Source organism: Phocoena phocoena, chromosome 6 (genome assembly GCF_963924675.1).
Source record: "Phocoena phocoena chromosome 6, mPhoPho1.1, whole genome shotgun sequence".
Taxonomy (NCBI): Eukaryota; Metazoa; Chordata; class Mammalia; order Artiodactyla; family Phocoenidae; genus Phocoena; species Phocoena phocoena.
Window position 1 is genome coordinate 108,152,016 of NC_089224.1, and position 14,439 is coordinate 108,166,454.

Sequence of the window (14,439 nt, forward strand, 5' to 3'; positions counted from 1 at the left end):
GGAGCAACTAAACCCATGTGCCACAACTACTGAGCCTGCGCTCTAGAGCCCGCGAGCCACAGCTACTGAGCCCGCGTGCCGCAACTACTGAAGCCCGCTCGCCTAGAGCCCGTGCTCTGCAACAAGAGAAGCCACTGCAATGAGAAGCCTGCGCACCTCGACGAAGAGTAGCCCCCACTCGCCGCAACTAGAGAAAGCCCGTGTGCAGCAACGAAGACCCAACACAGCCAAAAATAAATAAATGAAATAAATTAATTAAAAAAATTAAACACTAAAAAATTAAGTTGCGTAGGAGTTTGCCAGTAAACCAATACGAGGCGTTTGCTTGGGCCTAGTCAGTACTCACTAAATATTTGCTGAGTGGTGAACTGTAATTTATCAATACTGAAAACATACACTGTGCAAAGGTTCTGCAGTATCAGGTGGGTCTACAGTCGAGAGCCCCAGTGCTCTTCTCCTCAGTCTCTATTCTTGGATTATAGCCCTGCTGAGGGCCTGCGGGTAGGGGAAGGGAGCAAGGGAAGCTTGTGCCTTGTTATTGCTCATGGCACCTGCCCTCGACTCGGGGAGACAGAACCCCAGTGGAATATGTGTCTGAGGGAGACGGGTGCCTGGGGTTATCCCTGACCACTGGGCCTGCGAGTTCTGTCCTAACTTCAGTTCCTAACGGGTTAAGAGATCCAGGGGGTGCCGTGGGGAGCTGGGGAGGGACTGTGTCTCTGGCCCTTGTCTTCAGGGAGTGTCTCAGCCTCACAGGAGGATCACAACAGAGAAGGCTTCTTGGAGGGGGTGGTATGAGAGACAAACCTTAAAAGGCTGTTAATATGAAGTGGGATACCTGGGAATGCCACAGGCGACAGTGGCAGGGCAGCTGCTCCTCGGGGTGGAGACTGGGGAGCAGGCAGGGTGCCAAGAAGAGAGACATGGGTGACCTGGGTAGGAACACTTGGCCCTACTCCATACCAAGTCCAGGGCTGCTCACAACCTGTGGAATTGATTCTGTCTGCTTTCACTTTGTGACCTTCCAGCCGGGTGACAGATCTTGTAAACCAACAACAAACCTTGGAGGAGAAGATGCGGGAAGACCGGGACAGCCTGGTGGAGAGACTACACCGGCAGACTGCCGAGTACTCCGCATTCAAGCTAGAGAATGAGAGGCTGAAGGTCGGTAGTGAGAGCCGGGACCAGGATGGTTGGGTGGAGAGCAGAGGCTGATGGTACTCCTGGTTGGGCCCCAGAGATGACCACCCTTCAGAGGGCCTGGAGGCAGCAGCGTGATAAGAGGGCTTGTTCTGGAGTCGGAAAGACCTGGATTCAAGTCCTGACTCTGCCTCTTAGAGCTGCAGGACCTGAACGGGACGTTTCCTCCTGTGTTGCTGCAGTTTCCTCAGCGGGAGGAAATGAGGTCCTCGTGAGAAGGTGGTGATGCGTGTGAAGTGCTTAGCATGACAGTCAGCCCCTGCGTGTGAGATGCACCTGACTTTGGGGTTAACATTGACTCTTCTGGGGCACTACTGGGCCCCTTCACATGCATTAATTCTCACTTTAGCCTCCCGATAGTGTAATTATTATCTCTACTTTACAGAATAAGGAAACTGAGGCTTAGAGTTTAAGTTTCTTGCCAAGCTTTTGCCCTTGGAAGCGTTGGAGTTGGGATTTGAACCTCAGTCTGACCCTGGGGCTCTAACCACTAGCTCTTAACCACTCCCTCTACACCCTCCCAGCACACCGAGGGCGAGAGGCAACCGAAAAGAGGTAGATGTTGCAGAGCCAGGTTGGATCTTGGTTTTTAGTTGATCTGGGCAATAACATCTAGATCTATTTATTTATTTATTACTGATTTTTTTTAAGTAAAATTGATTTTAAGGAAGTATAATACAGAAAGGTACACAAAATGAATGTAACTATGTCCATCAGTCACCCTGATTGAACCTTAAAGCCAGCACCCCGGTGACCTTGCCTAGTTATAGACACCCCCTGCCAAGGGCACGGTTATCCTGACTTCTGTCACCGCAGATTAGTTTGCCTGGTTTTGAACTTTGTGCCTGGCCTTTATGGCTTTTACTCAGCATTATGTTTGTGGAAGTTACCCATGTCATGTGTGGCAGTTCATCATTCTCAGTGCAGTGCAGTGTATGAATGCACCACGATGTGTTTATCCATTTTACTGTCGGTGGACATTTGGGTTGTAGAACGTCTTTGTACCTCTTTTGGTGCATATATTTGGTGTATTTTTACAGTTTCTATACCTTGAAGTATAATAGAAATGCCAAGTCATCAGGCGGTGTACACAAATTCAGCTGTGGTAGATGTCAACAAATAGTAAAGCAGTTGTACAGATTTCCACTCCCATCAGGGATATGTGAGCTAATACTTGGTATTGTCCATCTTCTTCATTTTAGCCACTCTGGTGGAAGGATAATAGTATCTCATTTGTTGTAGTGCAATTGTTGGATAAATGACAGATAAGCCCCGTGTCTAACAATTAGCTGCGGTATTGGTTGCAGTATGGTATGTCTGTGTGGTGAAACACAGTGTGACTGTTCAAAATGATTGTAGAAGTGTATTTTCCTAGCTGTTATCATTACAAAGATAAAATATGCTCATAGTGAAAGTTGAAAACATCACAGAAACGTTATATAGAAGTGAAGGTCCCTGTTACCGTAGATGTGTATTTTTCCAGTTTTTTCCCCTGATACTCACATACACATTCAAACACATGCACATCCATTCATCCAGCCATTATTCTGCAGCTCGCTTTTCTCCTTCAACCATATTCCGTGGATATCTTTTTAGATTTTTTTTTTTTTGCTTTATCTCTTTCTTTTAAATGATTGCTTGTTATTTTTTTGAGATACCGTGATTTATTTTGTCCTATCTGCTAAGGTGAGCATTTGGGTTGTAGGAGAACATTCATTGATGAGAGAAGTAGTTCCCAACTTACTTGTTAATTGAAAAAGTTGGTTGCAAGGCAGTAAGTATATCATAATCCCATTCTTATTGGAAAAAATAAAATAGCTACACGGTTATCAATATATAGCCATATAATAAGGCATCATGATTCATTTTTCTTGGTTTTATCTCCCTTTTCTTTAGTGATAATGTAGTGCTCTTCTTTTTTGTTTGGCAAGCCGCAAGGCTTGTGGGATCTTAGTTCCCTAACCAGGGATTGGACCCGGGCCCCTGGCAGTGAAAGTGCTGAACTGAGTCCTAACCACTGAACCGCCAGGGAATTCCCCCATAATGTACTGCTTTTTGTAATTAGAACAAAAAACACAGGAGTCTCTTATTTGCATCTGTATTCACTTGAGTTGGTCTTATCAGGAATCCTGCCCTGATGCCTCTCTGAGGAAAACTGCTGGCGTGGGTTTGAGTAGGTGGGATGGCCACCTGCCCCGGAACCTTCCCACTGGTGACCAACGAGCCATCCCTTCTAGGCTAGCTTCACCCCAATGGAGGAGAAACTCAACCAGGCGCACGTCGAGGTTCAGCAACTGAAGGCATCGGTTAAGAACTATGAGGGAATGATTGACAACTATAAGAGTCAGGTAGGCCTCTCAGGTGCCAAGCCTGCCAGGGCAGCGCCTCCCAGGAGGCTGGGATGGAGACTCACCATAAGGCCTCTCCTGGGAAGGTGTTTTTCACCAAATCTTGGCTCTGCCTAAGATGGCCCGATGCTTTCTTGGTCCCCAGGTGATGAAGACCAGACTGGAGGCTGATGAAGTGGCTGCCCAGCTGGAACGCTGTGACAAAGAGAACAAGATCCTTAAAGATGAGATGAACAAAGAGATTGAAACGGTATTGCTCCCCTTCCTCGCCCTCTTCCCCTACCCAGTCCCATGTCTGTCGGTCTGTCCGTCTTGTTTGTCATTGGCCCTTTCCGATGTGGATGACAGAGATTCATGAAGGTTCTTATTGCTGGGCTGGTCCACTCTACTGTGTACGTACTCTCTCCTTCCTCGTCTCATCTCTTCCTTCTCTCCTGCTTCCTCATTATCCCTCTGTCTCATCCTGATTACCTTCTTTCTTCACTTTCCTTAAAAAAAATTTCCCCTGCTTGGAACATCCAAGTGGATTCAAATCCACAGATCTGTCAGGCCTTAGCTGTGCCTATTTCATCCTGTGTGGTGTCTTTATTTTGTGCCAACCGAAAGTGTTCCTCCTGTCCCCTTCCCCAAAGAGCCTTATTCTTCTAGAGATGACTTGTCTCTCTAGAAGCAAAGGGGTCATCTTAATAGTAACCTTGGAGATGGATTGAGTCCAGGCTCAGCCATTAACTTGTTGCATAACCTTGGGCAAGTCACTGCCTCTCTCTAGTCCTCAGGCTCCTCGTTAATACAAGGATGTACTAAGCCCAGATAGGCCGTAGCTTTCCCTCTGACCTAGAGCATTGTGATTGCCTTCCCAGGGGCTTTGAGGTTAGACTAGACTTGAATCCTGCCTCTGCCAATTTGTAGCTGAGTGACCACGGGCAAATGATCCTTTGATCCTCAGCGTCCTTATATGGGGATAACGGCACCTACTTAATAGGTTGTTGTATGAATTTAATGAGTAATGCCTGGGTCCTGGAGTTTGCTACATGGTTGCCATTATTCTTCAATGACTGAAGGAGTGGCAGGCTCAAGTGGCCAGTCAGGGCCAAGTGTGTCCCCCCAGAGAACAGCTGGACACCCTCAGTGGCCTGCAGGGAGGCCGCACTTCTGCCCGTGGATCTTTCAGGATCCTTTCTGGGGACTGAGGGCGGCCCTGCCCTAAATCCAAAGCACTCTGCCTGGCCTCTTCAACAGCCAGGCCCTTCCCAACGGTGGGCCCCTCTCTCCCACTCCAGGCGCGGAGGCAGTTCCAGTCCCAGCTGGCTGACCTGCAGCAGCTGCCTGATATTCTCAAGATCACGGAGGCTAAGCTGGCAGAGTGCCAAGACCAGCTGCAGGGCTATGAGAGGAAGAACATCGACCTCACAGCTATCATATCAGACCTGCGCAGCCGGGTAAGGGACTGGCAGAAAGGTTCCCACGAACTAGCCCGAGCGGGGGCCCGCTTACCAAGATGAGCTGCACGCCCCCCGGCCCCCAGGGAGGACCACTTCCTTTTTCTTGGCTGCCGCTTTCTCAGAGGAGTGAGCTATCATCAGTGCTGTGAAATAAAAGTCTGGTGTGCCAAATGCCTTGTGTTTGCACAATGTGATTGTAGTTATAGGAGCCGCCACTCGACTGGAGCTGCCGGGCCCTCCTGCTCTTGCCCCTCCCCGAGGGTTCCAAGTCTCCGCCAGCCTCTGCCCTTCCCGCTCCGCTGCTGCCCTCAGCCATGCGCCACCAGCAGACACCAAGCCATGGGTTTTCTTTTTTTCCATCTTTCTCTTGCTTTAGCTGCCTTTCCGTAGTCTTAACAGACCCCTTGCCTGAGCTAGGGGTCCTGAAAGAGGACTTCCTTTCTACCAGAAGCAGTCTGCCTCTGGGTTACTGGAACCAAGCCTACGGTGTCTAAGAAATGCTATGCCTCTCGTCTGCACTGTGACCTTGGGCAAGACCCTTCCCCTCTCTTAACCTGCTTCCTTGTAGTACCAGTGAAAGTAGCTACCATTGTTTGAGCACGTGCTCGGTGCTCCAGCATTCCCTCATTGAATTCTCCCGGGAACTTTGTAAGGGGTCTTATTTTCCCCATTTTACAGAAAGCAGCCCAGGGCATAGAGGGGAGAAGTCATTGCCTGAGGTCACAGAGCTAATACTTGTCAACAGGGATTGGAACCCAGCCAGCTCTGTCTGGTTCCCAAGCCCAGGTTCTCAGCACTCTCAAATCACCAGGCTTCTCTTGAACCTGAGCATTCTCAGGGCCTTTCAGGCCCAGACGTCTGAGGCTTCTGCAGAAAGCAGCCTTCTGGATAACTTCTCAAACTTGCCAGCCTGAAGGACTCAGTAGATTTCCTGTGGCCTTGCCTGCATTTGTCCCCATTTAAGAAGAATGAACTCAGCGGTCCCAACTACATCCTCGGTAAAGCTCCGTGGTGTGTCATGTGGGCCAGTTAGGCCTGCCGTCTGCTTCTGCCTTCTCGCGTCCGCCCAGATCCCACTGACTGGCCTCTCCTGATCAAGGAAGTGTCGTCGTGGCTCTTCAGGATCGAAGCTGGCTTCTCTCGGCGCAGGAAAGCCTTCAATCTCGGGGGTCGGGCCTAACCTGTCCCCGCTCTCCCCTCTCCTCCAGGTTGTGCGTTGAGACTCAGATGCCTGCTGAGGGCAGTGTGCCTCTCTCCTGGGTGTGGATGACAGGTCACAGGGAGAAGGGAGGGCTGTACCGGGAAGTTCTTTCGTAAACCAGTCTGTGTTCCTGTCATTTTAGATCGAACATCAGGGGGACAAGCTGGAGATGGCAAGAGAGAAACATCAGGCTTCCCAGAAGGAAAATAAACAGCTGAGTCTGAAGGTGGATGAACTGGAGAGGTTAGAGGCACTTGGTCCCATCTCTGTCCTCTTCCTAGGACCTGAGACTTTCAGCCACTTAGCTGCTTTGGGCCTAGTGTGCAGAAGCGTTTGAGAGACTCAAGGCCCTGGAAGGTACTAGGCAGACCTTAGAGGAAAAGCTGCTTCCATTGCAGTGGTAGGCGTTGTGGGAGAGAGGAAGGCGTTCTCCGGCCAGGGGGGACGCTCCGTAGCAGTGTGATCAAGGTCAGACCATCCATAGGCATCACCTATCAGAAAGGCACGCTTCGTCCAAGCAAACGGGCAGGGCCAGGATGCTGCGGTGGGGGCCTCCCCCCATTCTGCTCTTTGCTCCCGATCGTCCTTCCCAAGACCTTTCTGATCTGTTCTTCCCTGTTCCTCACGGACTGTTGGAAGCAGTCGGGTAAAGAGGACACGTTTTGGAATCAGAAGCTCTGGGCCTTGGTCCCAACTTGGCCACTTAACCTGCATTGTGATCTTGAGCAAGTCATTTCACCCTCTGAACCTCAGTTTACTCACCTTGAGAAAGGGACCAAGGTAGGGATAACAACCCAGCTCATGGGATTATTGTGAGTCCTCCATGAGATAATCCTCAAAGGGCTTAGCATACTACCCGGCATGCAAAAATGTGCCATATAGGTTAGTATATACGAGTTGATATTTTAGATGTGAGGAAACTGAGCTCAGGGAGAGGTTAAGTGACTTGCCCAAGGTCACATAGCTGGTACTTGGCAAAGCTGCGACTTAGACTGTCTTCCTCCAGGGCTTTTAGCATCTGTAAAATGAGGGCTGGAGCCTCAGTTTTCAGAGGTGAAAGGCTTGGGGTCCCAGGAGGCTGTAACTGGCCCAGGTGGCTCACACAGCCTGCCAGCAGGGACTTAAAGCAGGTGGTCTGCCCTGGGCTCCACCTCTACTCTGCTGGCCTCGAAGGTGTAGCTGGATTCAGCAGGACTTGCAGAGCTCCTTAAATTGCAAGGTGCCCTGGAAGTGCAGCGAGGACCATGTGTACACACGGGATGGTCACTGCTGCCCCATGGCTGGTCATGTATGATGTTGAGTGGCGCAGCTGAAGTCCCTTTGCTGAGGGAGGCAACAGTGAACAGAAGAAGTTAAGCACGTAGGTTTCGGTGACAGATGTGCTAGCTGTGCTGGCCTCAGCCAATGACTTCACCTGTCTTCGGCTCAGTTTCTTCATCTGTAAAGTGGGAATCATGATGGAACCCACCTGCCTGAGCCGCAAGTTGCCGTATTACACGTGATGACATACAGACTTAGCACAGCCGCGGTCAGTCTGTGCTTCTCCCACACTTCGTCCAGCTCCTTGCCGCCTTGCTGCTCAGCAGATTTCTTTGGTTTATTCCTGTTGTTCCTTGGAGATTCTTGGTGTGATGAGAACCCCAGCCCGGGGTGGCTGGCAGCCCCCAGCTGTGTGGAACCCGACAGGCAGGGGGACGAGCAGGATCTGATTGAATGCTTTCACCTAGGAAACTGGAGGCGACCAGTGCCCAGAATATCGAGTTCCTACAGGTGATTGCCAAGAGGGAGGAGGCAATCCACCAGTCCCAGCTGCGACTAGAGGAGAAAACCCGGGAATGTGGGACCCTGGCGAGGCAGTTGGAGAGCGCCATTGAAGATGCCAGGAGGCAGGTCAGTCTCAATTCCATTACTAAACTATCTCTGTGTCTTTGGACAAATCGCCTAACCTCTCTGAGCCTATCTCTCCATCTGAGAAATGGGCACATAGAAGTAGTACCTGCCTCATGAAATCATCATAAGGATCAAGTGAGCAATTATCGTAAAGGACTTGGCACTTTATTCACAACCACTCCTTTGATTGCTGCCTGAGTGGGCATCAGACAGGTGTACCACGTCTTAGGTGATGACTCATGGAGTGTTGGCAAAGGGCAGGTAAAGCGGGGTTGCAGAAGTTGTCCCCATAGTTTGCTCCTGCCCTGAGGCTCCAGAGAATTGTCCACAGCGAGACCAGTTAGTGGGAGCGGCCCAGCCTTCTCTTTACCAGGTGTTCCCCATGCCAGGTAAGCCAGCCCCACCTCTGTGCCTTTCTGGCAGGTGGAACAAACCAAGGAGCACGCAGCCTCCAAGGAGCGAGCAGCCCAGAACAAAATCCTGGACCTTGAGGCCCAGCTGAGCAGGACCAAGACTGAACTCAACCAGCTCCGGCGGAGCCGGGACGATGTGAGTCGGGCTGGGGGTGGGAGGACGGGGTAGGAGCAGACAAGAAGGGAGTGGGTTGAGATCTGAGCTTCCTGGCACCTGCAGGGCAAGGTGTCCTGTTATTTTTATGAATATGACATGGTTTTATTTTTCTCGCATCACTTTCCCATCCCTTCAGGATATCCCAGGCCAACCCCCTTTTTTATTAACAGTTTTGTTAAGACAGCATTTACCGTAAAATTCCCTCATTCAAATTGCACAATTCAGTGGTTCTGAGTATATTCAGTGTTGTGCCATTATCACCACAATCCAGGTTTAGAATATTTTCAGAAAGAAAATTACCTGTTAGTAGCCACTCCCATTCCCCTGCCCCCAACCCCTGGCAACCACTAATAAAGTCTCTGTCCCTATGGGTTTGTCTGTTCTGGATGTCACACACACTTGGCCCCGGCCCCGTTCCTCCTCTTAGGCTGACCGCCGCTACCAGAGCCGCCTGCAAGACCTGAAAGACCGCCTGGAGCAGTCAGAGAGCACCAACCGCAGCATGCAGAACTACGTCCAGTTCCTGAAGTCATCCTATGCCAACGTGTTTGGGGATGGCCCCTACACTTCCTACCTAACGAGTTCTCCCATCCGCTCCCGGTCTCCTCCTGCCTAAGGCAGCCACTCTTGGGCTAGGAGCTCGGATGGATGCCGTGGGAACTGAGGCTTTGCTAAGCCATACCCAGAAAGCCTGTTGGTTTTCCTCTCTCGTCCTGTGATGAAGTATGTTCAGGGTCTTGTCTTAGCTACTAGCTCCAGAGAAGTGCCTGAAGCAGCAGGGGATGAAGCAGAACCCACTTCGTTCTCTCCTCTCTGACAGCATCGCCTGACGGAAGTTTTTAATTACCCTGACAGGCCTTAAAGTTACTACTATTAGGGTCAGATTGTAACTCACCGTGACTTTGCTCATTCCTTTCCCAAGAGAATGTTTGGACTGGACTTGCCCTCCAGTTCCCTTACAGCTCTCTTCTTTTTAGGACTGTCTCTTGGGTTTTCCCTGACCTGAACCAGCAGGAGCTGTTCGCCAGAGGTCCTCACCGCTCCTCATGTTCACTTGCTGTTTCCCTTATTTCACGGGTACGGTGTTTTCCCCAAGGTGCTCCCCTCCCAAGCCCAGTGGAAACCTCTCATGGCCAAGTTTCCTCAAGGCCACTTGCCCTCACGCACTTGCCAATAGGCACTCGAGGGCTTATGTCCAGTTCGCCTTGTAAAAGTACAATCCCAATCTCATTGATTTTTCTCTTTGCCAGGTTTGTATCTGTGGAATGCATTTATTCTTGAAACATGTATGTTGTTTTACAAAAAGCTTTTATAATCAGTATTTAAGTCTCCATCGGATGATTTCCTTTACCCGCCCCAGCCCTCTTCTAAAAATGATTCAGTAAAATGCTGCAGGAGAGCCAGTAAACGTTTTTAAAGGACTTGGTGCATGAGACTCCTCATTTCATTTTGGCCAGGCTGGCTCTTTCTCCTTTGCGTGCTTTCACTTACAATCCCGTGAAAGGCCTGGAGGAGACACACTGAAGGGCACTGCTCAGTGTGTGAGGGTAGCCTACTTTAGCTGTTAGGAGGAAGATGGGATGTGTATGTATTACTATTTTTTTAATGTTAATTGTTTTCTGAATGATAAGGTTATGGGCTATTTTTGTTCTCTTCACATTTTCCTGTATTTAAAAGAAAAAAAATTCTTCAGAGAGAAGAGAACAAATTTGGTGTACTATGCTGGTACTGACCTCTGGGAGATCCAGTCTGGTCCTCTCTCAGCCACTCTAACCCAAGTCCAAGAGTTCCCCTATGTCCTCAAAAGCAATGGCTCCCACCCAGGCATCTGGATTCCACTACCAGAACCGCCCCCACCTCCCCATCCCCCCGTTTTGGAGACATGCATAGTTTCCAGCTTTTAATGTTTTGGGTTTTTTTGTTTGTTTGTTTTGTTTTTAATTTTATTTCCAGCTTTTAATTTTGCCAAGGAAGGTCACTGAAATCACTACTACCAGCTACCACTGCCACAAAACCAAGCCTGTTTTCACACCCTTAACATAAATGGACTTGAACTTTCATCCAATGTATGAAAGCTCTTCCTAAGAAAAAACAGTCGGCAAACTTACACCAGTGTGCATTCATTTCTGTATAGTTTGTCATTTCATTAGTTTGCCAAACTAATGAAAACCTCCTCAGTGCAGGGTTCTGCTATTTGTAATGATGGTGCGGGAAACACCTCTTTTCCGGTCCATTGCTGGGATTCTCCCAAGAGCGTTCTATTTTTCTTCGTAAAATGTTGTATTCCAGAAAGTCCAGAGAGTTTGTGGGAAATGTTTATATTGCTTCAAACTCGAGAGTTTTCCTTTCTGCCTCAGACTGAGATCCCATGAAATGGGCAAAAGGGTCAAAAGTTAAAGGGTCCTAGTTAAAGCTGGCCTCAGGCAATGGTGAACATTTCATTTACTGAGATATAATTCACATAAAATTCACTCTTTTAAAGTGTATAATTCAGTGGCTTTTAGTATATTCAAAGTTGTGCGACCACCACCTTTAGCTAATTCTCGAACATTGTCATCACACCCCAGTGGAACCCATACCATTAGCAGCTGCTCCCCATTCCCCTCCCCCCAGCCCCTGGCAACCACTAATGGTCTGTTTCTCTGGCTTTGTCACTCTGGACATTTCACATAAATCATATCATATTGTGACTGGCTTCTTTCACTCAGCACGATGTTTTCAAGGTTCATGTCGTAGCGTGCATTTGTACTTCATTTTTATGGCCCAATAATATCACATTGTGTGGATACACCATATTTTATTGACTCATTGGTTGACGAACACACGTGTTTCCATTTTTTGGCTGTTACAAGTAATTCAATATTCTACCAGTTTTTTGTGGACACATTTCTTTTGCGTATATATTTAGTAGAACTGCTGGGTTAATGGTAACTTTTTTGGCCGCAGGCAGGCGGGATCTTAATTCCCCGACCAGGGATGGAACCCGCGCACCCTGCAGTAGAAGCGCACGAGTCTTAACCACTGCCAGGGAAGTCCCTCTTTAACCTTTTGATGAACTGCCAGACTGTCTTCCACAGGAGTTGACCCATTTTGGAGTCCCACTGGCAGCGTATGTATGAGGGTTCCAATTTCTCCACATGCTCATCAATACCTGTTCAGTTTTCTGCAACCTGGAAGGCCCAGCCTTCTGAAGCCCCCAGGTCGGAGGTCCCTGCAGGGGAGCGAGCCTCGGGCCAAGCCCTGTGCGCAGGCGCGTTGGTGGGCGGGCTCAGTGCCAGAGGCGGGGCCATGCAGCCGTTAGGGGCGGGGTTGAACTGCGTCGCTACGTCTGCGCCCCGGAAGCGGAAGCGAGCACCTGTTTCCGGTCGGCTGATTCGAGGACTTGTTTTGTCTCAAGCGGCGCCCCTGGAGAACTGTAGCGGGGCAGGCCATGCCTTCCGAGGGTCGCTGCTGGGAGACCCTGCAGGCGCTGCGCAGGTCTGACAAAGGTCGCATTTGCTACCACCGCGATTGGCTGTTGCGGGGCGAGGTGAGCAGTGGCCCCAAAGGGGGCGGTGGTCCTTCCTGCCCCTCGTCACAGGACTCTGCTCTTCCCTAGCCCTTGTCATGTCCTGCGCCAGGGAACCGGTGCGTTCTTGTAACAGCCCGGGTTTGCTGCTTGACTCCGTGTGTGCACCACCGTCCCTCGCCTATTCTAGCCTTCCGTGGCTCCCCTTCAGACGTGCTCTTTGAAGGCTTCATTGCTCCCCGCAGCTGGCGTTAGGTGCCTGCGCCTATGTTGTCAAAGCAATCCTGGCCTCTCAGGGTCAGTTAGTTTACTGCGCGTCTCTTGTGTTAGGAGATCCAGATTTAGTGGTGAACGGTTAACAAGACCTAACCTATTGCTGCCAGTGAAATGACCAAACTTTTAGACGACGTTGGACGGACCTAGGAACTTTAATGGGGGCGTGGTCACTGCATCTAAGATTCGCAAAGCCCTGTACTAGACCACGCAGGTGGGGGAATATAGAGACGGTTAAGGCATAACTCCTCTTCCCGAGTTGCTGGTAATCTAGCTACAGGTATGATGTCTTGTCTCTTCAGACTTAAATGTGAAACGCTTCTAAAGCATTTATGTCTTTGACGGTTTTAAAGAATACATACGTTACATTCTGTAGGATGAATTCCAGCCTGAATCTGTATGGTGTAGACTCAGGTTATGCATTCTTAGCAGGACTACCACAGAAATGATGCTGTGTCCTCAGTAAGTCACATCAGTCACACATAGATGCTTCAGCCCATCCCAACACTGGTGATGCTCACCTTGATCACTTGGTTACAACGGTAACTTCCAGATATTTCCACGTAAAATTCACTTAAAGTTCATCATTTTCCCTTTTGTAACTTCTTAGTATTTTGTTGGGAGGTAGTCCAAGGTTACACAAAAATATTTTTTTCTTATCAAACCTCCACCGTTAGCATTTATTGGTGATTTCTTCCTGAATCAGTCTTTTCTGTGATGTAGACGAATGGTGTTTCTTTATAGCTACCGTTCCTACGTTTGTTAGCTGGCATTCTACTGTAAGGAAGAGCTTTCTTTTCTCTTCCGTTTAATTATTCATATCAGAATCCTCATGGGTTCCTTCTGTTTAATTGTTTATATCAGTATCCTCATGGGTTGTGATCCACTACTTGTAACCTTGTGTGTGTATATTTGCCAGTTTATGTCTTTGGCTCATTTTTCTATTGGGGTTTTGCCAATATTTTATAAGTTCTTTAGGTATTAAGGATAATAATATTCCTTTATCTGTGATATATATTTCATCTTTTTTTCTAGTTTGTCAGTTGAAATTACTTTCTCCGTTGATGGTGTTTTTTATGGGTATGGGTTTATTTTTTAGATTTGAAACTTTGTTCCTGGAATTTATTTTGGCGTAAAGAAAGAGTAAAAAGTTGTCTCAAATTCAACATCCTTTCATGATAAAAACTCTTCCCAAAGTGAGTAGAGAGGGAACATATCTCAACATAATAAAAGCTACTTTTATTATGGGACAAATAAAGCTACTTTTATTGTGGGACAGACCCACAGCCAACACAATACTCAGTGGTGGTGAAAAGCTGAAAGCCTTCCTGCTAAAATCTGGAGCAAGACAAGGATGCCCCCTCTCACCACTCCTAATCTAATATAGAATTGGAAGTCCTAATCACAGCAGTCAGACAAGGGAAATAAATAGAAAGGTATCCAAATCAGAAGGGAAGGGGTAAAATTGTTATTATATGCAGATTACATGGTACTATCTATAGAAAACCCTAAAGACTCCACAGAAAAACTACTAGAACTGATAAATAAATTTAGCAAGGTAGCAGGATATGAGATTAACATACAGAAATCTGTTGCATTTCTTTACACTAACAATGAAATATCAGAAAGGGAAAGTTTAAAAAAAAAAAAACCTTTTAAAGTCACATCCCCCCCGCAAAAAAAGAAACCTTAGAAATAAACCTGACCAAGGAGGTGAAAGACTTATATTCTGAGAACTGTAAAACACTGATAGAGGAAAGGAAATTGAAGATGATTCAAAGAAATGGAAAGATATCCCATGCTCTTGGATTGGAAAAATCAATATTATTAAAATAGCCATACTACCCAAAGCAATCTACAGGTTTATTGCAATCCCTATCAAATTACCCATGACATTTTTCACAGAACTAGAACAAGTAATCCTAAAACTTATATACAAGCACAAAAGACCCAGAATTGCCAAAGTAATCCTAAGGAAAAAGAACAAAACTGAAGGCATAACCCTCC

General features: G+C 48.1%; 2 protein-coding genes across 14 annotated transcripts in view; both read left to right on the top strand.

The window, feature by feature from the left end:
- ODF2 (outer dense fiber of sperm tails 2) overlaps window positions 1-10,365 on the top strand; it is a 31,411-nt gene extending 21,046 nt beyond the window's left edge. For 7 of the 12 annotated variants that reach the window (XM_065878910.1, XM_065878911.1, XM_065878912.1 and 4 more), the window contains 8 exons: window positions 1,029-1,164; window positions 3,438-3,548; window positions 3,694-3,798; window positions 4,829-4,987; window positions 6,334-6,434; window positions 7,919-8,081; window positions 8,505-8,630; window positions 9,079-9,267. In XM_065878910.1, the coding sequence (XP_065734982.1) occupies window positions 1,029-1,164; window positions 3,438-3,548; window positions 3,694-3,798; window positions 4,829-4,987; window positions 6,334-6,434; window positions 7,919-8,081; window positions 8,505-8,630; window positions 9,079-9,267 (1,090 nt within the window). Of the gene's footprint in view, window positions 1-1,028; window positions 1,165-3,437; window positions 3,549-3,693; window positions 3,799-4,828; window positions 5,162-6,333; window positions 6,435-7,918; window positions 8,082-8,504; window positions 8,631-9,078 lie in introns of those variants that run through there. The other 5 variants (XM_065878922.1, XM_065878921.1, XM_065878915.1 and 2 more) reach the window with 4 other exon arrangements.
- A 1,663-nt stretch (window positions 10,366-12,028) lies between these two features.
- GLE1 (GLE1 RNA export mediator) overlaps window positions 12,029-14,439 on the top strand; it is a 43,465-nt gene continuing 41,054 nt past the window's right edge. The window contains exon 1 of one of the 2 annotated variants that reach the window (XM_065878834.1): window positions 12,029-12,180. In XM_065878834.1, coding sequence (XP_065734906.1) covers window positions 12,082-12,180 — 99 coding nt within the window. In that variant the 5' untranslated portion in view covers window positions 12,029-12,081. The remainder of the gene's footprint in view (window positions 12,181-14,439) is intronic. The other variant, XM_065878833.1, reaches the window with a different exon arrangement.